At 40.0% G+C, this 24,927-nt stretch overlaps 3 protein-coding genes across 4 annotated transcripts; 2 read left to right on the forward strand and 1 right to left on the reverse strand.

The window, feature by feature from the left end:
* Positions 1-2,784: 2,784 nt before the first annotated feature.
* Positions 2,785-11,353, forward strand: LOC135508156 (proprotein convertase subtilisin/kexin type 5-like). Of its 2 annotated transcripts, none has more exons than XM_064928172.1 (9): positions 2,785-3,184; positions 6,810-7,077; positions 7,606-7,744; positions 7,826-7,914; positions 8,217-8,280; positions 8,876-8,964; positions 9,249-9,361; positions 9,471-9,627; positions 10,030-11,353. In XM_064928172.1, the coding sequence occupies exons 2-9, from the start codon at positions 6,876-6,878 to the stop codon at positions 10,185-10,187; spliced, it is 1,011 nt and encodes a 336-aa protein (XP_064784244.1). In that variant the 5' UTR covers positions 2,785-3,184; positions 6,810-6,875; the 3' UTR covers positions 10,188-11,353. The 2 variants fall into 2 exon arrangements, with proteins under 2 accessions (XP_064784244.1, XP_064784243.1); XM_064928171.1 differs by having other exon boundaries at positions 6,829-7,077.
* A 1,450-nt stretch (positions 11,354-12,803) lies between these two features.
* Positions 12,804-14,248, forward strand: mrpl35 (mitochondrial ribosomal protein L35). Its single transcript, XM_064928175.1, has 4 exons — positions 12,804-12,863; positions 13,131-13,293; positions 13,570-13,714; positions 13,832-14,248. Exons 1-4 carry the CDS (start codon positions 12,833-12,835, stop codon positions 14,018-14,020), a joined length of 528 nt encoding a protein of 175 aa, XP_064784247.1. The 5' UTR covers positions 12,804-12,832; the 3' UTR covers positions 14,021-14,248.
* Positions 14,249-16,386: 2,138 nt separating this feature from the next.
* Positions 16,387-24,892, reverse strand: LOC135508158 (receptor expression-enhancing protein 1-like). Its single transcript, XM_064928174.1, has 7 exons — positions 24,467-24,892; positions 22,694-22,766; positions 22,430-22,506; positions 22,087-22,207; positions 21,442-21,555; positions 21,152-21,323; positions 16,387-16,852 (listed from the first exon to the last, which is right to left on the reverse strand). The coding sequence occupies exons 1-7, from the start codon at positions 24,496-24,498 to the stop codon at positions 16,842-16,844; spliced, it is 600 nt and encodes a 199-aa protein (XP_064784246.1). The 5' UTR covers positions 24,499-24,892; the 3' UTR covers positions 16,387-16,841.
* Between the last annotated feature and the right edge of the window lie 35 nt (positions 24,893-24,927).

Here is a 24,927-nt window from a genome sequence, read left to right on the forward strand (position 1 = left end):
ATTTTAGAAAAAGAGGGTCCAGATTGTCTAGCTCGGGTGATTTGTAGGGGTCCAGATTTTGCAGCTCTTTCAGAACATCAGCTATCTGGATTTTGGTGAAAGAGAAGTGGGGGAGGTTTGGGTGAGTTGCTGTGGGGAGGGCAGGGCTGTTGACGGGGGTAGGGGTAGCCAGGTGGAAAGCATGGCCAGCTGTAGAAAAATGCTTATTGAAATTCTCAATTATAGTGGATTTATCGGTGGTAACAGTGTTTCGTAGCCTCAGTGCAGTGGGCAGCTGGGAGGAGGTGCTCTTATTCTACATGGACTTTACAATGTCCCAGAACCTTTTTGAGTTTGTGCTACAGGATTCACATTTCTGCTTGAAAAAGTTAGCATTAGCTTTCCTAATTGCCTGTGTATATTTGTTCCTAACTTCCCTGAAAATGTGCATGTCACGGGGCTGTTCGATGCTAATGCAGAACGCCACAGGATGTTTTTGTGCTGGTCAAGGGCTGTCAGGTCTGGAGAGAACCAAGGGCTATATCTGTTCCTGGTTCTAATTTTTTTTAATGGGGCATGCTTATTTAAGATGGTGAGGAATGCACTTTAAATTATAACCAGGCATCCTCTACTGACGGGATGAGGTCAATATCCTTCCAGGACACCCAGGCCAGGTCGATTAGAAAGGTGTTTTAGGGAGCGTTTGACAGTGATGAGGGGTGGTCGTTTGACCACAGACCCATTACGGATGCAGGCAAGGAGGCAGTGATCGTTGAGATCTTGGTTGAAAACAGCAAAGGTATATTTGGAGTGCAAGTTGGTTAGGATGATATCTATGAGGGTGCCCATGTTTACGGATTTGGGGTTGTTCCTGGTGGGTTCATTGATAATTTGTGTGAGATTGAGGGCATCAAGCTTAGATTGTAGGATGGCCGGCGTGATAAGCATGTCACAGTTTAGATCACCTAGCAGCACGAGCTCTGAGGATAGATAGGGGGCAATCAATTCACATATGGTGTCCAGGGCACAGCTGGAGGCAGAGGGTGGTCTATAGCAAGTGGCAACGGTGAGAGACTTGTTTCTGGAAAGATGGATTTTTAAAAGTAGAAGCTCGAATTGTTTGGGTACAAACCTGGATAGTAAGACAGAACTCTGCAGGCTATCTCTGCAGTAGATTGCAACTCTGCCCCCTTTGCCAGTTCTATCTTGTCTGAAAATGTTATAGTTTGGGATGAAAATTTCAGGGTTTTTGGTGGTTTTCCTAAGCCAGGATTCAGACACGGCTAAAATATCCGGGTTGGCAGAGTGTGCTAAAGCAGTGAATAAAGCAAACTTAGGGAGTATGCTTCTAATGTTAACATGCATGAAACCCAGGCTTTTACGGTTACAGAAGTCAACAAATGAGAGCACCTGGGGAGTAGAAGTGGGGCTAGGCTCTTCAGGTCCTGGATTATCCTCTACATCACCAGAGGAACAGAGGAGAAGTAGGATAAGAGTACGGCTAAAGGCTATAAGAACTGGCCGTCTAGTACGTTCGGAACAGAGAGTAAAAGGAGCAGGTTTCTGGGCACGATAGCATAGATTCAAGGCATAATGTACAGACAAAGCTATGGTAGGAAGAGAGTGCATTGGAGGTAAACCTAGGCATTGAGTAATGAGGAGAGAGATATAGTCTCGAGAGACGTTTAAACCAGGTGATGTCATCGCATATATGGGAGGTGGAACAACATGGTTGGTTAAGGCATATTGAGCAGGGCTAGAGGCAGGGCTAGAGGCTCTTACACAGTATTCCAATTTTTGGAACTTTTTGCAGGAGACTTGCTTTAAAGGTTTGATTACATGTTCTTTGTTTGTTTATTATTATTTAATGGGATTTTCCTTTATATCTTAAGTTTGCATAAATGGGAATGTGGTTGATTTCAAGAGGTTTAAGCTGCCTATCAATCATTGTTTTTGAAACCAGTGGACAGCCAGTGAAAAATACGCTCTTGCAACAGCTGCATAGTTCGGATCCCAGTCATTGGAATAAAACTCCAATGGGGACATGCTCAAACTCACACACTTTTGATAGACTTAAAGGGGCAATCTGTTGTTGCTACATCCATTTTTGGACTGAGAAATTATATATATTAATGTAAAGATATAATTTAATCATGTTATTATATGCAGTAGAAAGCGAGGGGTTAGAAGAAGTCTACATAACCAACTCATAAAGTAAAATTGAACATCCATATTATGGCAAGCTCTGTATACTTTAACAATGATGTATCCTGCAACAGATGTTTATAAATTGGTAACATACATGTTTGTCTTCTTCTAACACCCCTTAAGGGGAAAGTAATCGAACAGTAACTGAATGCAAAAAGATTACCTTACTGAGTTTGGGTAATCCAAAAATTATGTTACTGATCACAATTTTGGACAGGTAACTAGTAACGGATTACATTTAGATAGTAATCTACCCAACCCTGCTGCACATTATGGAAGTATATTGTTGGTGGTGTACAACGTTGTCATAGAACTGTTTATTTTAAATGGTTTTGTGAATTTAAATGTGCGTTATGTCTGGTTTTAGAACATAGACTACATCACTTTCATGTGACCCATTTAAAAATGTATACACACATTGAAAATAGAATGGGGTGGGGACAATTCGAATTCAGGAAGTACAGTTTCACTGTAATACACTTTGGCCCCGAGAAAATAAATTATATATAATAATTTGTTTTAATTTATTATTTTAGCACCAGATTATCTGCATGATTTTATTCTGCGGCTGCGCTTTGACGTTATCGAAACCAGAGAGGAAGAGGCAAAGCGGGAGATTTCACTCTCCCAAAATTGAGCTAAATCTGTTCAAAATAAACCCAAAGCGTTTCAATGGATTTATTTTGGACCTAATTGTATCGCCTGCTTTCCGGTATTTGGGACGACTCCCATTGTTAGTGCGGAGACATGAGCATCTCGTCAATATACAGATATCTGCCAAAACTTCTAAGTAAAATCACATGATCTGTATTTTGTCATATGACATCGATGAGCCCGACAAGCAACCATAAACAAGCAACTCCCGGTGGACTTCACTAAAAGAAAGACAACCGTCAGGGATGAAATTCTATAACACGTTTTTGTGACTTTGACGATAATATCTGGAGTATGGAATGTTGGGGAGTTTTGACTGCGATAGCTGCCGCTTGTCTGCTAGGTAAGGTTGGTGGTTTGTTGTCTTGGCTTGTCAACGGGGGCGTAATCATTAGTACAAACAGTTACGAAACGTGAGTTTCTATTGGACAGATTCAGGTAGGTCCCTCCCCGTTTAGTTTCTTTCAGTTTAAGAAACGTTTTGCAACATAATTGGCGTAATGAATACACCCATGGCAAACAACACTGACTGCTTTTTAGCAACCTATGACTGAAGACAATTCTACATGGGATTGTTTGAGGTACTCACCCACTAGTGCAACTATGTAGATATTTTTCTGTTTATGAACTTTGGCTAGACTTTTTCTTAGGCACGCCATTCAATTTATCATTCACAATTCTGATTTGATTTTTAAAAGTTTTACACACCATGGTATCCATGGTTTATTCTCTGATTCAAAACGTTCTTAAATGTCTGAATGCAACATTAACATTACACACTGCTTTGCAACAATGCTGCATAAGTGCAGCATTTAAAGTTAATGTTAATTGACATTCAACTGTTATTGTGAGGTGACATTTGTTGGCCTTTAGGACCTATTCATCAAGCCCTGCAGGTCATTCTAGTGTTCAATTAACACATATTACCCAAGCAGTTCCCCATGCTCTGGCAATCTAAACTCAATATAATATACAGTACAGTATAAACAGAGGGCCCTGGCCAACTCTGAGCATTTTGGAGTATAAACCAGGTGAAATCTCATGACCTGTTTTTGAATAATTGCATTTCTTGAAGAGGGTGTCTTTCTCTCAGTAAAGCAGCTCAGCTCACTGCTAATGTGATTACTGCCACAATAACGTCTCTGTGTGCTGCTGCTCTCTTTCCCCAACTCACTGTAGGCCAGACACCATGATATCTTGTGTTAAAGGTGTTTAATAGTGCCACATTACACACACCACAAATGGCTACATATCCTAAAGAAAACTTACTTTGAAATACTTTTTGTGAAACATTGGCTACCTCATTGTGAAATAGATCAGGTGGGTGTGATTCAGAATGGCAAAATCATTGTAAGATATCAGAGGAATGAGCAAGTAGACATCTAAAATCTTTCATGCTGGAACTTTTTGCCATTTTTTGATCAGGAACAAGGCTTTTAATTCATACTCCTCTTTGGAGAATGAGCCACAAAGGCCTATTGCTGGATTTTCCTCAAACACTAAGGGTTGAAATCTGTGGATGTCTACTGAAAGATAATCTGATTGTAGTGAGGGGAAGGTTAGGTGTCACATGATGTCTGCAATGGGGTACGCCATCAAATACCAATCACCAATGAACTTTTGGTCTTCTGAACCATACTAATCAGTGTTTTGACCCATTAGCCTATATGGGTTTTGAATATCTAGCTTCCCAGGTCATGTGCTCTATTTCAGGGGAGTCAGGAACCAATACACACAGTCAGTTAGGAAATCAAAGGCTAGCTTTTTTAAACAGAAATGTGCATCCTGTAGCTCTAACTCCAAAAAGTTCTGGGACACTGTAAAGTCCATGGAGAATAAAAGCACCTCATCCCAGCTGCCCACTGTACTGAGGCTAGAAAACACTGTCACCACGGATAAATCCACGATAATCGAGAATTTCAATAAGCATTTCTTTACAGCTGACCATGCTTTCCTCCTGGCTACCCCAACCCCGGCCAACATCTCTGCAATCCCCACAGCGACTTGCCCAAGCCTCCCCAGCTTCTCCTTCACCCAAATCCAGATAGCAGATATTCTGAAAGAGCTGCAAAACCTGGACCTGTACAAATTAGCTGGGCTAGACAATCTGGATCCTCTCTTTCTAAAATTATCCGCCGCCATTGTTGCAACCTCTATTACTAGTCTATTCAACCTCTCTTTTGTATCGTCCGAGATTCCTAACGATTGGAAAGATGCCGCGGTCATACCCGTCTTCGAAGGGGGTGACACACTAGACCCAAACTGTTACAGACCTATATCCATCCTGTCCTGCCTATCTAAAGTCTTCGAAAGCCAAGTTAACAAACAAATCACTGACCATTTTGAATCCCACCGTATCTTCTCTGCTGTGCAATCCGGTTTCCGAGCTGGTCACGGGTGTACTTCAGCCACGCTCAAGGTACTAAACGATATCATAACCACCATCGATAAAAGACAGTACTGTGCAGCCGTCTTCATCGACCTGGCCAAGGCTTTTGACTCTGGCAATCTCCGTATTCTTATTGGCAGACTCAACAGCCTTGGTTTCTCAAATGACTGCCTCACCTGGTTCCCCAACTTCTTCTCAGACAAAGTTCAGTGTGTCAAATCGGAGGACCTGTTGTCCGTACCTCTGGCAGTCTCTATGGGAAAACCGCAAGGTTCAATTCTTGATCCACCTCTACGCAGACGACACCATTCTGTATACATCTGGCCCTTCTTTGGACACTGTGTTAACAAACCTTCAGGCGAGCTTCAATGCCATACAACACTCCTTCCGTGGCCTCCAACTGCTCTTAAATGCTAGTAAAACTAAATGCATGCTCTTCAACCGATCGCCCGCATCGCTACTCTGGATGGGTCTGACATAGAATATGTGGACAACTACAAATACCTAGGTGTCTGGCTAGACTGTAAACTCCCCTTCCAGACTCATATTAAGCATCTCCAATCCAAAATTAAATCTAAAATCGGCTTCCTATTTTACAACAAAGCCTTCTTCACTCACGCTGCCAAACATACCCTCGATAAACTGACTATCCTACCGATCCTCGACTTTGGCGATGTCATTTACACAATTGCCTCCAACACTCTACTCAGCAAACTGGATGCAGTCTATCACAGTGCAATCCATTTATCACAGTGCAAAGCCCCATATACCACCCACCACTGCAACCTGTATGCTCTCGTTGGCTGGCCCTTGCTACATATACGTCGCCAGACCTACTGGCTCCAGGTCATCTATAAGTCTTTGCTAGGTACAGCTCCACGTTATCTCAGCTCACTGGTCACCATAACAACACCCACCTGTAGCACGGCCTCCAGAAGGTATATCTCACTGGTCATCCCCAAAGTCAACACCTCCTTTTGCTGCCTTTCCTTCCAGTTCTCTGCTCCCAATGACCGGAACGAATTGCAAAAGTCTCTGAAGTTGGAGACTTCTCTCCCTCACTAACTTTAAACATCATCTCTCTGAGCAGCTTATCGATCGCTGCAGCTGTACACAGCTCGTCTGTAAATAGCCCATCCAACTACCTACCTCATCCCCATATTGTTTTTAATTACTTTCTTGCTCTTTTGAACACCAGTATTTCTACTTGCACATCATCTGCACATCTATCACTCCAGTGTTAATTTGCTAAATTGTAATTACTTCACTACTCTTGGCCTATTTATTGCCTTACCTCCTTACTCCATTTGCACACATTGTATATAGATTGTTCTATTGTGTTATTGACTGTACTTTTGTTTTTCACGTGGAACTGCGTTGTTTTTTGTCGTACTGCTTTGCTTTATCTTGGCCAGGTCACAGTTGTAAATGAGAACTTGTTCTCAACTGGCCTACCTGGTTAAAAAAGGTGAATAAATAGGCAAATGCTACAGGGGATTTTTTTATCTACCACATTGCTACTTAGAGAGAGGCTGGGAATGTTTACTTTTCTCCTGTTTCTCGATCTATTTCTCTGAAGGTCTGTCTTGTTATAACAGGTGTGGTGGTGAGCCAGACGACGGCGCCGATCCTCAGTCTTTCTGTGATGAACACCACATTCATTGAGAATGTGACAGAAACAACCACAGTCAGTGAGACCCCGACAGTCAGTGAGACCCCTACAGTCAGTGAGACCCCTACATTCAATGAGAAAGTGACAGCAACCCCCCATATGATCCTCAGCACCACATCCCCAGGCTGCTCTGCCCTCTGTGAGGCCTGTCTCCCAGGGTCCTACTCCGACAAAGGTGAATCTGAACTATGGGCTTGCTTACCCAGGCCTGGCAGAGAGAGGGAGACTGAGAATTAAATAAACCTCCTCAAAAGCTTTTTATTGTCACTGTGTTTTGCTGTAGTAGAGAACAAAATGTTAGCTCACTGCTTTGAAAAGTGCTCTTTTTGTTAGCTACAACGTTTCAATAATTTTCCTGTGTAGACTGTTATATTTATCACCACAACCTATAAATTAGGTAGAAACACACCACAGCCAATTGTTGCAGCACTGTAATGTAGTATTTACATTTACATTTAAGTCATTTAGCAGACGCTCTTATCCAGAGCGACCCATGTGACATCTATTTTTAACACCAAGGATGTTTGTTCTTATGGTATGCTAAGTGGACAGCTTTGCTGTATTATTTGACTTCTGCCATTTGTCTGGCCTGTGGCCTCTACAGAGTACGTGAAAGATCATTTGGCCAAACTGTAAAATTAAGATGGTAAATCTTGCAAACAACACAGCCTGTTCAATAATAGACTTCTGATCCATCCCCCAGACACCCTCCTGTGTTCCTGCTGCCGTGAGCCAGGTTTGTGTCTGTTCACTGGGGCTTGCCTCCCATGTTCCAGAGGGTACTTTCAGAGTCTGGCTGGACAACAGCGATGTCTGCCCTGCAGCCAGGGTTTTTACATCAAGTAAGTCTCTGTCGACTGAGGGCATAGCCGATTCACAAACATTCTGTAGACCACTGTTGCATTGATCCACTTCTCTTGCAGTTTCACCGGCAGCCCTGTGTGTCAGTCCTGCCCCGCAGGCTCCTACAGCAACAGCACAGGCTCCGACTCCTGCCAAAGTTGTTCTCCAGGTATTTATATCAATATTTGTTCTGTTTTGGTTGTATAAGCACTTCAATAATAACTTACTTGTAACTATTACAGTGATTATATTATAGTGTTGTGAATTGTATTTTTTTGTACAGCCATGCACATAGGCAGAGAGAAAGTTAAAGGAGTGAATAAAAAATGTGTAACAACTGATAAAAACAATCAGCTCTACTGTATAAGAGCTGGACTTCAGTTATTTGTTGCACATTTAAACAAACCAAGACTTTAGAAATATTTCATTTCCTGTGTTTAACAAAAAAAAAATGGAACTTGATATTTTCAGGTTTCTATATGTCTCAACAAAATGCCACATTGTGCAGTCCATGTCAACGAGGAACATTCTGCAAGTATGTTGCCCTTCATGGTCACCTTAGATCTGTGATTCCTAAACTAATGTGGTATGCACTGCAGCGGGATCTACATGAACTCTTGATAATCCACACAAACTGTTGCTTGTCTGTAGATCTAACATCACATGCTCCCCTCTCATGCTAACAGTCTTACTTCCCAAAACACCTACAGACACACAGACTGTTGCTTGTCTGTAGATCTAACATCGCATGCTCCCCTCTCATGCTAACAGTCTTACTTCCCAAAACACCTACAGACACACAGACTGTTGCTTGTCTGTAGATCTAACATCACATGCTCCCCTCTCATGCTAACAGTCTTACTTCCCAAAACACCTACAGACACACAGACTGTTGCTTGTCTGTAGATCTAACATCACATGCTCCCCTCTCATGCTAACAGTCTTACTTCCCAAAACACCTACAGACACACAGACTGGCAGATTCATAGGTTTATTAATGGGCATTGAATATATTATTATTGTAATAGTTCAGTGATCAGACACGGGTGGTGATAGCCAGCAGTATGAAACAGTATTTCTAAATAAGTTATTCCCTATTCATTGCAACCTTATGGCTGTCACTCCCACAGCTCCTCCAGTTGTGCTCTGTGTCAGATCTGTCCTGCTGGTACAGAGTCCCTCCAGGCTGCTGCCAAGGAGTGCACACCTTGTCGTCCAGGTAACTGCCAGTGCCAGCCAAAAATATCAACTGTGCTATTCAGTGTATTAAAATATTAAAATTGTGGCTGAGAATGTTCCATTCAATCTAATATCAAGTAAATCTTTAACTATGTCTGTATAGTCTATGACTGAAGTAGCTCTATTTACAGAAGGGTTATCTGGCACTAAATGGATTACATCTATAAACACACTAAAGGAAGGCATGCATGTTCTAATTTGTGAAGGTAGTACACCGTAATAGCAGACTCAGACAGTTTTAAATGGATGATTGGTTTTGGACAGGCCTGCACAAGGCTCCCCATCAGAGTATGTGTCAAATCTGCAGCAGCGGCTTCTTCCAGATCCACTGGGGCCAGGAGACCTGTAACCTCTGCCCCAAAAACCACTACTGCCCAGTCAGTACCACAACTCTTATTCCCTGTAAACACCTCTAATACTGAAACTATCCCCAAGGGATTTCCTGACCAACTTTAATGAGCAGGGCTCACTTCATCTGTCCCACAGAGTCCAGACGTGAACCCCATCCGGTGCCCTGGTGTTGCCTTCTGTCCTGAAGGCAGCACTGCTCCAGGTTACTGCATGGAGACCTTCTTCCGCAAGGCAGGGGAGGACTGCGAGCTGGCCCCTATCACCATTGCTCTACTTGTCATTGGAGGAGGGGGTATGTCTGAAGACACGTTAACATTTTGGTGTAGTGGGAGAAAAGTGGTTTGAACTTTAGGCTACCAGTTAGATGTTGAAAACCCTTGTCAAGCTGTCATAATGAAATTCACATATTTACTTGGGGTTTTAGTGACCCTTTAATCAAGAAAAGTTGTTCATTGACATGAACCTTGTTTATTTCTTCCAATTACACTACTTTTATGCACTTTCTTGGCACTACAAATATCCAAATATTATTTAATTATGCTTATAGGTCATTTGATCTCGAGGCCACATCCGGTAGAAAAAAACTAGGTGAAATATATAAATCATGCTGAAGTAATCGAGTAGTAGTAAGTGACCTTTTTAGTATTTTTGCATACACTATTGATGTATTGTTTCTCTCTTTTCTCTGGTCCAGTGGCCCTACTCTTTGTCATCCTACTGGTGTTGTGTCGAATGCGAGACACAGGTGGAGAGTTTTCCCTCTCGCGACAATTTCTGTTAACCAAAGAGAGGCCGCAAGGTGTATACTACGGGATCCCATGTGACGCCGAGCCAGTATATGCTGGTTGGTGAACATGTCCCCACCCTCATCTGATACTTCCTATTATTGGGGTGAAATGTCTGGCTTTTAGAGCAGAATCAAGGGAAGTCTATGTGCCTCAGTTGTGGACTAATGGACCATAAGAGAAAGCAGACACCAAATCCTAGCCATGGTTTACCGAATGTCCATTTGAGTACTTTTGATAACTCACCAGCTTTCCTGTGATTTATATCTTCTAGATGTATTTTTAACAAGCAGAAGTGTTTTTCATCTGTATTCTGTGCTTTAGTGATGGTGGATCCCGTTACATTTGTTAAAAATAAGAAAAAATGTCATCAATTGAATTTACCTTTGCATTCCTTTAGATTAATTAGGTAAATGGTTTAAAGAGGCACACACTGGATGGTTTAGGAGGGTTGAAAATGGAGCTTGCGGGCCTCTATAAGGACTTGGTGGACCCCTTGTGTTATGAAAATCACTTTTGTTGATGTTTGTAAATGCATTCAGTCATGGGACATTGATGGGTGTTTAACTTATGCTTTGAAGATTGTTTTAAGTAAATGTTCCCCTCTGTCACAGAAATAATCTATTTGCTGGTTATACATATGAATCATTTTGGTGATCTGAGATACTATGTGTTATATTTTATTTTCTGTTTGAACGGCATCACATCTATGTTCATCAATAGAAATGTTTTTGACCTATGCTATTTAAAAGAAAATTATATTTGTATGTTTTAGAGAAAAACACTGACTCTGACTGGAATAAAGCATAGCCATGCACTACTCTCAAGTGAAATTCTGTTATGATATAATTACTAGTGTATAAAACAGGATACAGACCGAAGTTATAGCTTTCCCGACTTCAATGATCTTTTAAAAATTGGTGGTGTCATCAGCCAATTGTAAAATTTGATCTCTTTATCTTGTATCAGAATAGCCCTAAAGCGATCCTTATTGATGTGAAGTGCCATTACTTGTGTGACCAATAAAAATAAGAAAGGAGAAATTGGGAATCCTTGTTTAATTATGCGTCTAATATTTATTTTCTGTGAGGTTCCATGGGATAATTGAACAGAGCTATTACTATTATTATAAAGTGTCTTAATTACACTTTGAAAATATTGACCAAAACCAAATAATTGTGTTCAACTGTATCAAAAGCCTTGTAAAAGTCTACAAATAAAATAAAGCTGTCTTCTAATAATGTGCTCACTGTAGTCTATCAAGTCCAATACTAGTCGGATATTATTACATGTCTACCCTTAATAAAACCAGACTGGGTCCTCTGGGTGTAAACTCTGTGGATTTGTTAAGTAGAAGTGCTCCTGAGTAGAATGGACCCCCCTTTTACTTTGAATTGTTTTTAAATAAACAAATAACTCACATATCTCATAGAAATACATTACATTATTTTATAACTAGTAAAAATATATCAATAATTGTGCACATTTTCCATTTTCACCCTAATTATTCATGATTGGCTGAGAGAAATGTATGATATAACAATTGTGGGGGCTGTTTTGTTAGACTTTATACATCATTGCCTGCTGCTGGATAAACGTATATGTTATTATGGCTTTACACCCCGTGCTATATTGTGGATAAAGACTTACTTGTCTATCAGAACACAGAGGGTGTCCTTTAATGGAAGCCTCTTCAACATAATCCAGTAAGAATCAGGAATTCCCCAGGGCAGCTGTCTAGGCCCCCCTTTTCAATCTTTACTAATGACATGCCACTGGCTTTGAGTAAACCAAGTGTGTCAATGTATTGGGATAACTCAACATTATACACATCACCTACTACAGTGTGTGAAATAACTGCAACACTTAACAGTTGAGTTGCGGTTAGTTTCAGAATGGGTGGCAAGGAATACTTTTGTTTTGTTGCACTTGGACTACTGTTCAGTTGTGTGGTCAGGTGCCACAAAGAGGGACTTTGGAAATTTACAATTGGCTCAGAACAGGCAGCACAGCTGGCCCTTAAATGTACACGGAGAGCTAACATTAATAATGTGCATGTCAATCTCTCATGGCTCAAAGTGGAGAAGAGATTGACTTCATCACTACTTGTTTTTGTAAGTGTTGACAAGCTGAATGCACCGAGCTGTCTAGTGGAATGTCTTGTGCATATCCCACAAGACATGCCACCAGAGGTCTCTTCACTGTCCCAAAGTCCAGAACAGACCATGGGAGGCGCACAGTACTACATAGAGCCATGACTACATGGAACTCTATTCCACATCAGATAACTGATGCAAGCAGTAGAATCAGTTTGAAAAAAAAGAAGATACAATACACTTTATAGAACAGCGGAGACTGTGAAGAGACACACACACACACAAACACAGGTATAGACACACGCTAGCACACGCACTCAACACACACGTACATTGTAATATTGTTGTATGGTTGTATTTTGTATTGTAGATATGTAGTGATGTAATAATGTTATATGATGTACAGTTTTATATTTTGTTTAATGTGCGATTGTACGTGCCTTAATGCGTTTGGACCCCTGAAAGACTAGCTGCTGCCTTGTGGGGATCCCTAATAAATACAAATAAAGTACGAAGTATACAGGTTGGAACTCTTATTCTGAATGATTCCCCAAAAAAACGTGACCCGGAAGTGCTTTGTTATTATTGCCTGCTTCACAGCGGCATTACAAGAAACATGGCAGCCATCATGGCCAGGAACGTCCCTGGTATGTAATTTGTTGCTACATCATTGAGCTTTTACCTGTGAGGAATTCAAAGTTTTGTGTAGATTCTATTGATTATATACCTAGCTAATTGCTTGCCTAACGAGTCGACATTCGTGGTTATTATTAGCTTAGCGCAGGCTAAGGTTATCCAATGCCAGCACATACTCATGATGCTAGCTGTGTAACTAGCGATGTAGCGAGTGTGGTGATACTGAACAAGATATAGCTTACCTAATTTTAGAAATGTATTTATTTTTGCATGTACAGGCTTGATGAGGCCGTTGACTCTGTTTGCCAGGGGGCAGCAGATATGTCGGTTCTCCACCATAATCAATCGTCAAACTGTCCAGAGGTCTCAGGTCACTACTCCTGCATGGGCTTCTCTGTCCGCCAAAGGCTTCCAGACACCCAAGCAGAGCATCCTGCAACGGTGAGGGCTAGGCATATATACTGCTCATCAGATTCAGAAAAGTCATATCGTGCTGATTCAATTGCATCAAGTGCGATTAGCTTTTTTAAAACTATTAATTTAGCTAGCTAGACAGCTTTTGTTTCAATTGTTTTTGAAAGATTCATTAATCAATTAAATTAATAAGATGAGAGTAATATCCCCAAGCTTTGTTTCTTTGAATGATATGAAACATTAACATTTAAAAACAACAACAACAATTGTATTACTAATTTGGGTGGGGCTTGGTTCTTGCAGGGTTGCACCTCTCATTCCCAGCCTGGTCCAGCAACCAAGCAGAAACCTCACGTACATCAGTGTGAAAAAAGGGAAGAGGAAATCTGTGAAGTCAGTGGTGCAGAGGTTCATGCGTCTGCACTGTGGCCTGTGGATTAGACGCAAGGTAATGTACAAGTCTCTCATTCTGTTTTCCTTAGGTTCTGAAACGATAAAGGTTGTGGTGTTGGCTATCTGTTTCTCCTCTGTCTTCAAATTGACACTTACTGCTGATTCTCAATAGGCTGGATACAAGAAAAAACTGTGGAAGAAGTTGCCTGCCAGAAAGAAGCGTTTAAGGGAGCATGTGTTTTGTAACAAAACACAGAATAAGCTCTTGGACAAAATGACCACAAAATTCTGGAAGAGGAGGAACTGGTTTGTCAATGATCCCTACAAGAAATATCATGAACGTGTCAACCTAAAAGTCTAATGGCTAGAATTGTCCTTCCCACTCTGAGATGTGTGTACATTTGCAATTGATTAATCAAATTTCATTGTACACAATAACATTGTTCACAGCGTCATTTTGGTCAATGTAGAGTGAAATGCAGATTTGGGCAATTGATGAATAAAATGATCACTGTATTGTTTGTTGTTGAATAAATTAACTCAAATGTATTAATCTATTACATTTAAATATAATACAAAATACATAAGCCATGGTGTCACATTGTCTCATATTTATTGGCTGTTATCAATTCACCAACAGAAACACTGATGATACAGAGAAAGCACATGTCATTTTAGCTCATCCTGGTCTGTCATCTTTTTTTCAGAAATTCACAATAAGGTTTGAGCATCATGGGAGATTCTGGTCTGCCAGAAGGTACTTTTTACTCTGAGGCCATCAGTCAGACATGTTCCTCATGCAATTTATTTGACTCAAGGTTGTGGAAACATGTATTTTGTCCATAAGAATAACTCTCCTGACCTTGCCACAAAGTGCTTCAAAAGAATATTGAAAAAAATATTCAGCACTTCAGAATCATTGTAAAATCGGCAAGGCAATCACAGAAGCAAATAAAAACTAAACTAATTCACCCAATGCTCTGTAGTAAATCATTTTCATATGACTTTCGTTTATTGATCTGTGTGCTGCTAGATAGCAACAAAAACATGATTAACTTTATTTTGATCCATTTTATTTGAAAGGGCAATCACATTCCAACACAACACCAAAAACTAAAGTTGCAACAAATATTTAAAAAAAATGTGCCCCAAGAGAAGGAACCTCTCTGATAATTCCATGTGCAAACAAGTGTATACCAAAATCTTTTTTTTTACCAGAAAGTGATTGAATTTGATGTAAACTGAACACACACCTGAGAAGCCTTAATTTATGTATTGAGAACAGTGAACTAAAATCAATTCTGCCCAAACCCCAAGTATAATTCACAGATTCAGTGATGCATTGTGTAATAGCCAAGAGGGTTCAATCTAAGTGAATTCACATACCTACAGTGCAGAAATGTTCATTTAAAGACCGTATGTCACTCACCTTTGTTACTACCATTGGCAAAAACACTCCCGATATTCATGTAATTTACAAAAGGTTAGGAACCTGCCCAACTATAGTGTAATTGCTATGCCCTCATAGATATAGGCAACAGGCGGGTCTGAGAGAAGAATTAGTAATTAATCTCTTCATAATGGCTGGGAAAAGACAGGTCGACAGTTGTGGCTACATTGAGAAATGAGTTTTGAGAAAGAAGTGTGAGTTGACAATTTCTCAGTGAAAGCAGAGTATTGCACAGTGTTTTTAGACTCTGAGAAGGACCAGAGTATATAGCTCTCGCCACTGGCTATCTTTTGTTATACAATAGCTATACACTTCAAATCATGTTTTGTGTGCTAAACCGGAAAATACTCAAATGTATAGTGATGTCTATAAGGCATGAATAACACAAACTTTTACAAAGCAATTGAATGACAGACTTGAATGCCAGATAAGTTATGAGATTGTCAACATTTCTACCCCATAGAGCAATTTCTTTATTTGAATACTAACTAATCCCATATAATAATAATTTTGATAATGATAAATAACATGGTGATCAGTGAACTAAAAAGGAAAAAAACATTTTTACATATCTGAAGTTGTTTTTTGTTGCCATTTCATGGTACTGGAACAGTTGCAGTAACTCTGAACATAGTGGATCGTGCCAATAGTCAATGACAGTCATAGTTATGTTTTTCATGATGTTTTAGTGCTCTTTGCAAGAAATACAAGTACTGATATTACTGTTTCTGTAGTACCAGGTACTCAATGTTTTATTTGAATGATTTAAGGCGTTATAATCAAATGTCAAATGTAAAGAGCTCTATTCAATCCGTAGCGTGGAAGTTCAGCGTTACAGCGTGATTTCAATTTAAAGACAATGTTCCCACGTTAGTGAAGACTTTATTCACGATAAACACTGCATATGTCGGCTCAATCAGATATTACCTTCACATTTCTATCGCACAATCTGTAATGCTTCAGCGATACAGACTGAATAGAGCCCTTACTTGCATTTGATTAATAATAATCAGCATTTTTTAAGTCCTACCACTGCTATTTTATCTCATAAATAAATACCACCTTTGAGGAGTTATACTAACCTGACAGGACAATTCATTTCAATATTCTGTGTCCTGTTAAATTGTCAGTACAGATTGTGTTTGCCAGGTTAAAGCTCTGCCTACAAACCCAAGAGAGGGAGTGGACAACCATATCCTTCATTACGGAGTATTTCACCCTGCTACGCTCCTGATGACTGATGCTACCTCAAACAGTGACCAAGTAGCCACAAAAAGATGTAAGTAACAATACATTCTGTTTTATGACACTAATGACCAGAGACACATACATGCATTTGTCTCTAAACATAGTATATAAAAAAACTAAATGATAAATACACACACTTTACATACATACAAAAACATATTCAATGACCGACAAGTCAATCCAAATGTCTGTAAGGTATGGAGCCCACTCTTGAGTGCTACCTTGATGGCACCCACCAAGTGTCTCCTTTACTGTACAGTATGTGCCAGATGTCATATATATTAAGATAGAGGGTCACAAGTCACTTTGGTTTCCTTATTCTAAAACAAGGCTGCTTTATGCATTTAGCTTTTAGCCACATTTCCTTATTTACCCTCTTCTCCTTGCAGCTAAAGTGGTCTTGGGAGCGTTCACACAAAATCACATGGCTTCTCTGTTTGAAGGCAGCTGGGCAGTCCTGGATCTTGTGAGAGGTCTTATGTCCCTAGGAGGAGGCTAGAAAGACAGATGGAGAAAAAAAGAGATGGGGCACTGATTAACCATAACGGTTCTGAAAGCAATAAATGCCACTTTATTCCTGATTTGTGGTCTGACAACGTTTGTCTGATATGCATGCTCTGTATATCTACTGTCAGTTTGGGCACAAGATTAACACTTAGTACATTATGGAAATATGAGTTGACACATGGTAAAGAAAGCAATCCTGGAATGTTCTTTTCAGAGGCCTGTTCCAGCTTGTTTTCTATGGAAATTGGGAAATCAATACATGCAATCAAATCAATACTTCCATTACATTCAACAGCAAAGTCATATCAGCAGTGAAACAATACTGCAAAACAACATAAATTCATACACTCATCAGTCCACTAAAAATAGAAATGCATATTAGAAACTAATTTGTATCATAACGGTACAACTAATTTCAGCCAGAAAATGATCTTCCGTCCTCATTTTTGCAATGGTACCGTGCCACGAGGACCCAGTGTGTTAGTCACCACAGTCCAGTTCAGGGGAAGTTAGAATCACATGCCAGTAGGCCAGCCAGTTTAAAGGAGTACCTCAGGCGCCTTCCTCTTAATCAGCCTGAACTGTGGGGTGCTTGTTGACGTTCCCCCCCCCATGTCCTCAGTCTGCTCTGGTGCTGGGGGTGCAAGGGATGGAGGTGGAGAGGGCTGGGGGGTCAGGGAGGGTGAAGGAGGGAGTGTGGGTTTGGGGGGTGTAATAGTGTGGGACAGCAGCTCCTTGGTGTCACACTGGTCGAATCTCAACACCTCATACTCAGTCATGTCCAAATCCTGCCCTGCACCGTGAGAAGCAACGGTGGTGAAAAATTAACAGACACACATCCGAATGTACACTGAAAGCAGCAGTGAAATGTTGTACTATAATTATTGAAGTGCTGTAGCTTCACTACAGAGAGGTTGTTATGAGTTCTAAGGGGCAGAGTAGGGTGGTTGTTGTTCTCTACACAGAGCACCGGAGCAGACATCAAAAGGACCATGTGTGCAGGCAGGGGAATAAGGACTAGAATAACGCTGAAAGATATGGGATTCCCTCTCTCACAGGGAAAACAAGCATAACAATGCTATACGGACGAGGACTCCTCTTCACGGCCCTTCATTTAGTCTCTGCAGAACCATGTTGAGTACACTGGATTTCCATCTCATCATTCAATATGCCATGGAAATGGAAAGCAAAAGGCCAAAATAGCCTTTCATAAACCAGCTCTTTCAATATGAAGGATGCTGGTTGACCTATCAGCTAATATCATGTTGTTTTTATGAAAACACAGATAATCACGTTGGAAATATTCTACAATAAGGTGTGGTAAGTTAATAAAACACGTTTTTCAAACATAATTTGAAAATGTGTTAATGATCCACACAGTACAGCCACTGACAGGAATAGTTACAGTCCTCCACAACAATTTTTTTTAACAGAGCCATGGTGCAAAAGCATTCTTTTTCACCTTGTGGTTATTATTAACTTCTTGGAAAATAGACTAATCAATCCAAACAAAGTGAATCTCAAAGAGACTTTGGGACTGTCCCAACACATACTGTATAATGAGACATGGAACACTGAACTAGTATGGCCCCTGGAGAGCAGGCTCTGGTCATTCAATGATAAAAGCTAAACATGTAGCATTCTCAGGTGAGTCTAGAGCATTGATATTCAAATCGGGGGAATTGCAGTGGGGTTGCAAAAATTATTTTTTTCATGGAACAATATCATTTTGTTGTTGTTGAGAAAAATCATTTGAAAAATACAATTTCAGTGAGTTAAATGTATTTATTGGTTCTCTTCATTTTGATAGGAGAGAAAATGTAATGAATTGAAGGTTATTTATTGATGTGAAAATGTAAATGGACTGATTTTAATGTTGTGTGGTCAGATTTGGGATGGGGTCCCAAATGGTAAAGGTTTGAATAGCACTGGTCCAGAGCCTGCCTGGCAGCCATGTGGAGACTTACCTGCAGTCAGATACCACAAACTGGAATAGATACAGTGCCTTGCGAAAGTATTCAGCCCCCTTGAACTTTGCAACCTTTTGCCACATTTCAGACTTCAAACATGAAGATATAAAACTGTATTTTTTTGTGAAGAATCAACAACAAGTGGGACACAATCATGAAGTGGAACGACATTTATAGGATATTTCAAACTTTTTTAACAAATCAAAAACTGAAAAATTGGGCGTGCAAAATTATTCAGCCCCTTTACTTTCAGTGCAGCAAACTCTCTCCAGAAGTTCAGTGAGGATCTCTGAATGATCCAATGTTGACCTAAATGACTAATGATGATAAATACAATCCACCTGTGTGTAATCAAGTCTCCGTATAAATGCACCTGCACTGTGATAGTCTCAGAGGTCCGTTAAAAGCGCAGAGAGCATCATGAAGAACAAGGAACACACCAGGCAGGTCCGAGATACTGTTGTGAAGAAGTTTAAAGCCGGATTTGGATACAAAAACATTTCCCAAGCTTTAAACATCCCAAGGAGCACTGTGCAAGAGATAATATTGAAATGGAAGGAGTATCAGACCACTGCAAATCTACCAAGACCTGGCCGTCCCTCTAAACTTTCAGCTCATATAAGGAGAAGACTGATCAAAGATGCAGCCAAGAGGCCCATGATCACTCTGGATGAACTGCAGAGATCTACAGCTGAGGTGGGAGACTCTGTCCATAGGACAACAATCAGTCATATATTGCACAAATCTGGCCTTTATGGAAGAGTGGCAAGAAGAAAGCCATTTCTTAAAGATATCCATAAAAAGTGTTGTTTAAAGTTTGCCACAAGCCACCTGGGAGACACACCAAACATGTGGAAGAAGGTACTCTGGTCAGATGAAACCAAAATTGAACTTTTTGGCAACAATGCAAAACGTTATGTTTGGCGTAAAAGCAACACAACTCATCACCCTGACCACACCATCCCCACTGTCAAACATGGTGGTGGCAGCATCATGGTTTGGGCCTGCTTTTCTTCAGCAGGGACAGGGAAGATGGTTAAAATTGATGGGAAGATGGATGGAGCCAAATACAGGACCATTCTGGAAGAAAACCTGATGGAGTCTGCAAAAGACCTGAGACTGGGACGGAGATTTGTCTTCCAACAAGACAATGATCCAAAACATAAAGCAAAATCTACAATGGAATGGTTCAAAAATAAACATATCCAGGTGTTAGAACGGCCAAGTCAAAGTCCAGACCTGAATCCAATCGAGAATCTGTGGAAAGAACTGAAAACTGCTGTTCACAAATGCTCTCCATCCAACCTCACTGAGCTCGAGCTGTTTTGCAAGGAGGAATGGGAAAAAATTTCAGTCTCTCGTTGTGCAAAACTGATAGAGACATACCCCAAGCGACTTACAGCTGTAATCGCAGCAAAAGGTGGCGCTACAAAGTATTAACTTAAGGGGGCTGAATAATTTTGCATGCCCAATTTTTCAGTTTTTGATTTGTTAAAAAAGTTTGAAATATCCAATAAATGTCGTTCCACTTCATGATTGTGTCCCACTTGTTGTTGATTCTTCACAAAAAAAATACAGTTTTATATCTTTATGTTTGAAGCCTGAAATGTGGCAAAAGGTCGCAAAGTTCAAGGGGGCCGAATACTTTCGCAAGGCACTGTATGTGGGATTAGGGGGACTAAGGAAAGTCAGGGCACAGAACTATTATCTCCAGGCTTAAACAGGAAAGAGGCCATATGATCATGTTTGTTTAAGCAGAGGAAACAGACCTGTTTTTAGGAGTGTCAACATTTCTAATGCCTTTCATTTGAAGCAATGAGCAATACTAAGCAGTAAGGTATTTCAGTTACTAACTATGGAGTTAAACTGTACTCATTGTTTTCACTAGTGCTGTGGTAAAACCATTATTTGCCAAATATACCATAATATGGAAACAATGAGTACAGTTTAACTCCCTAGTTAGTAACTTAAATACCTTACTGCATCATATTGCTCACTGCTTCAAATTAAAGGCAAATTAGATACGATTGGCAATGTGTACACCTCTAGCATGTGTACTAGTAAATATTTACTCTATTAGTCCGTACTAGTAGACATGCTAGAGGTGTACACAAATTGCCTATTGTACAGTATATACCCTTTTCAGTGTTACCATATTGCTACTTAGCTACTACATGGTAGTTATCTAAGAGGTGATCAAATTGTATTATGGAAAAATTATGTGCAATAGGATAATCACATCCCAAACCTGGCTATGTCATTCATTCTGTCTGTATCCTGGTTAGTGATGTAAGTGTATGTGGCAGTATAGTCTCACCCTTGGTGTAGCCACTCTCTGACTTGCTGCGCATCATGGTCCTGGCCCTCTGTTGTCCAGCTGCAGACTGACTCGGGACAGATCCAGAGTCCAACTCAGTTGGGTCGGACTGGTAGGCGGACAAGTCATGCATGCTGAAACTTCGTAGTCTATCTGACAGTACTCCTTGGCTCTGGGTGGGAGACAAAATACATGAACACTATGAATTATACATATATGTACACAGAAAAACATCACTTCACCCCACCATTCTCCCAGGACACATCAGAAATGGAAATAGTCAGCATTACCTTTGTCGCTGCCAGGACTGCAGCTGTGGCTGCTACGTTCAAACCTTTCCTCCCAAAAGTCACCAGAGTATCGTAGCTTTTGTCCTTTGCTTGGCAGAGATAGTCATCAATATCCTGGACAGAGAGGAAAACACACATATTAATTATGTTTTTATTGGCAGGCCATGTGAAGAACACACTCACAGATTTGATGTACTGTATTTAAACAATACATGTTGTGACTATTTGTAATGAACATGGTCGCTATAGGTCTTGAGATTGCTCTTTAGCAACACACGTTTCTTCACACATAAAGAGTGGACATGTTGATTGTCTTTTAGAATCAGTGCTATTGTTCATTTTCATCTGACACTGGGTCCCAGTGTTGGTCCCCTCTCAACTCTGATGTGTTTCCTGACCCCAAAATAAAAAGGAAAAAGGAAAGGAACAGAAGGAAAAACCATGCCGTTTCCTTATGCCCCTCCACCCAAAACATGACCAGCTAGGACAATCCAACCTCTCCTTCGGATAATCGATCACTGTCACACTGATCAAATCCTGTCATTAAAATGATTAGCAGCGCATTTAAAACATATATAGTACAGAAGACACCTTATAAAACATTTCAAGAGGACAAAGAAAAAAGTACTAATGCACTGGTCTCACCTTCTCTTTTGAAGATAGTGTCGGGTGAACAAACTTCCTGTATAGAACACTAGACCCCTTTGTATAAGGAGACAGTAACCATACCACAAAGGCAATCTTCAGCTCATAATAGAAAGGAACCCTACAGTGAAGGGAAGAATAATACAGCAATCAGAGCATTCAAAAAATCTACTCCCCATTACAATACCATCATCATTCGTGACTATCCTATGTAGGCCAATGTTATGTGACTCAGTACTATTGCAGAACAATATTTTGGACTTCATAACGAATTATATGAAAACAATTAAAATAATACTATACATAAACAAAACAGGTATTTTATAATACAGCATTAACTTACCAACAGATAAATATATCCGTGATGGTTTCCATGGTGGTGAATAGTGCAAATATGATCCAGTACATCATCCATTTCACCTTTAAAAGTAGAATAACTGTCATAGTTAGTCTGATACATAATAGTTCAGGAATATTAAACTCAATTCTTATTAGTCCTGGTTCATGTAATTCAGTCCACGATTTGGCTGGGTCTGTGAAACTGGCCCATAATAAACCCAGACTATAGTTTCATTGTCACTTTTTTCATAATGTTGCTAATACTCACATATTCCTTCACATCCTTTGACTTGACAGCTTTGTATGAGGAGTATGCAGGATATAGTGTGCCAAATACAAGCCTGGAAAACACAAAACATGTCATTAGCTTATGCAATAAGTGCTTGTCCAGCACATCCACACACATTTATGGGGCTAAAAGCAAATAAAACTTACTGGTAAACAACTGTCCAAAAAACAAACAACTCTCTATTTGTATAACTTTGATGTATAAGCTATACTATCTTGGCCAGGTCGCAATTGTAAATGAGAACTTATTCTCAACTTGTCTACCTGGTTAAATAAAGGCGAAATAAATGAAAATCAATATGTCCTCCAACTCCGCAGTAATGGGTATTGGGTTTGTGACGAATTTACTGTGTTAAAACTGTTTTGGATTTGATTGAATGCATAATGTTTATATAAACAAATAATACATCCACAGGGAGTGGCTCATATTCCAAGAAATGAGGAGAATCTGAGAACAGTCCCATGCGCACTTCCTTTGCAATCAAAGAGGTCCCCGCTAGACAAGTCAGAGTTTTACGTGCGCAACTATTTTCCAATTCCGCTCATATTGTTGAATGTGCAATTGACATGAAGACACTCATATTTTCAACAACAATTAAAACTAATGAGTGAGCAGAAAAAAATGTGCACATTTAAAATTCGAATTTACTAAACAAGGCCACATGAGGACGACACCTGTGTATGACTATAACAGACAGGGGGACCCCTTGGCTTGAAGCAACAGTATGGCAACAGTTGTGAGTGTGACCTGCTCAAATTACTGACCTACATAGGCCTGTATAACCATACAGTTGTTAAACACACAAGGTCACTCAAAACAAAATGCACTCAGTGTTTCTACTTAAGACCTCAGAAGAACAAATAAAATGTGTTGGATAGTCTATATAGAGCTTTGAATGCCAAGTCAGAAGACACTTGGAGCCTCACGTCCGAAACAGCAATGTAATATGATATTGTAACCTAAATTTAATTGACGTGCTATTTTGAGATTTGGCTAACTCCAAGTCTATATGTTGTGAACACGTTTAATCATTTCGCCATATTACAACACAATAGAAATGACCAGTGGAGTCTATAATTCTGCTTCCATACATTAAAGTGCTTAAATATTCGGATGACTCAGAACATTTGCGGCAATAAAGTCTTAGAAATATATACAACACTTTTATTGTAACCTGAGAGGGGTGACCCATCCCTTTGTTTTCCAAATAAAGGACATCAAGTAATATAAAATAGCTCTGCTTACCACTGCTCTGTGCTTTATAAAAGCATTTTATTATATAGTTATATTTGAATTTACTGTATGAAATCCCCTATCGATTACATCATTATTGTTGCTTGATCATTTTCAACATGCATAGCGCTGCATGAGCAGACATAGAAATATACATATTTAATTTGGGCAATCACGTAATTCTTTGTCTGGAATTCAATAAAAACGCATGTAAATACATAATAGTCAAAATATTCACCGACCCTTTAAATGTGATATGACTATTAAATCAAATAAGGCAAAAAAAAATGCCTTATTGAAATAAGGAATAAGTCATAAACAGAGCACAATATTCTGTCTCGCCTCAAACCCCAGAGTCACCGTCTCTGCTCAGAATTAAGACGTAGCCTACATAGGCTATAAAGCGGCCACTGCTGTCATGCATCTTGTGTCACGGAAAAACGCATATTTACAGCAAACGGCATTATCTCGAGGTGGGATTTTTATGAAAGAATAATGTGATTTAAAAAAAATACTTACACCACAAGTCTAGAGATTATCCAAGAAACCATTGCGCTGAGAAGGGGACGGAACGTGCTGTCAACAGGGAGGAGTTTCCTTCTTGAGCGTTGGCAGTTGCCATTTGACAGCAGCGTCAGCGAGGACCAACCACGGCGTCAAACGTTGCGCTGCACGCAGACATAAACGTGATACAGAATATGTTTTGTCTATTTAAATAGTTACTGGCCTAACTAACTATCTGATGTGGATGTTCATTTTTTTTAATTGAACACGAACTAGGAACATTGTGAGGTTGTAGTGACAACACCAACACCTTCTGTGAAATAGAGGGCCTGGATCTGGAAGAAGAAAAACAAAAGGTGAGCAGACCAGGCAGGGTAAATGCTATTCAGAATCATTGGGAAGTCACTAGCCTAAACTCACCATTTAACATTTCAACATCAATCAGGTAACTTCAGAGTTGAAACATCCCAAGGATC

Source organism: Oncorhynchus masou, chromosome 21 (genome assembly GCF_036934945.1).
Source record: "Oncorhynchus masou masou isolate Uvic2021 chromosome 21, UVic_Omas_1.1, whole genome shotgun sequence".
Classification (NCBI taxonomy): Eukaryota; Metazoa; Chordata; class Actinopteri; order Salmoniformes; family Salmonidae; genus Oncorhynchus; species Oncorhynchus masou.

Bases quoted from the DNA above. Each gene is read 5' to 3' on its own strand.
- mrpl35 (XM_064928175.1), top strand. From the start codon at position 12,833: ATGGCAGCCATCATGGCCAGGAACGTCCCTG. The intron at 13,294-13,569 runs GTGAGGGCTAGG...TGGTTCTTGCAG, and splicing joins AAGCAGAGCATCCTGCAACG to GGTTGCACCTCTCATTCCCA. The intron at 13,715-13,831 runs GTAATGTACAAG...GATTCTCAATAG, and splicing joins GCCTGTGGATTAGACGCAAG to GCTGGATACAAGAAAAAACT.
- LOC135508158 (XM_064928174.1), bottom strand. From the start codon at position 24,498: ATGGTTTCTTGGATAATCTCTAGACTTGTGGT. The intron at 22,507-22,693 runs GTGAGTATTAGC...CTACTTTTAAAG, and splicing joins CAAAGGATGTGAAGGAATAT to GTGAAATGGATGATGTACTG. The intron at 22,208-22,429 runs GTAAGTTAATGC...CCTTCACTGTAG, and splicing joins ACGGATATATTTATCTGTTG to GGTTCCTTTCTATTATGAGC.
- LOC135508156 (XM_064928171.1), top strand. From the start codon at position 3,136: ATGGAATGTTGGGGAGTTTTGACTGCGATAGCTGCCGCTTGTCTGCTA. The intron at 8,281-8,875 runs GTATGTTGCCCT...TCACTCCCACAG, and splicing joins CAACGAGGAACATTCTGCAA to CTCCTCCAGTTGTGCTCTGT. The intron at 9,628-10,029 runs GTATGTCTGAAG...TCTCTGGTCCAG, and splicing joins ACTTGTCATTGGAGGAGGGG to TGGCCCTACTCTTTGTCATC.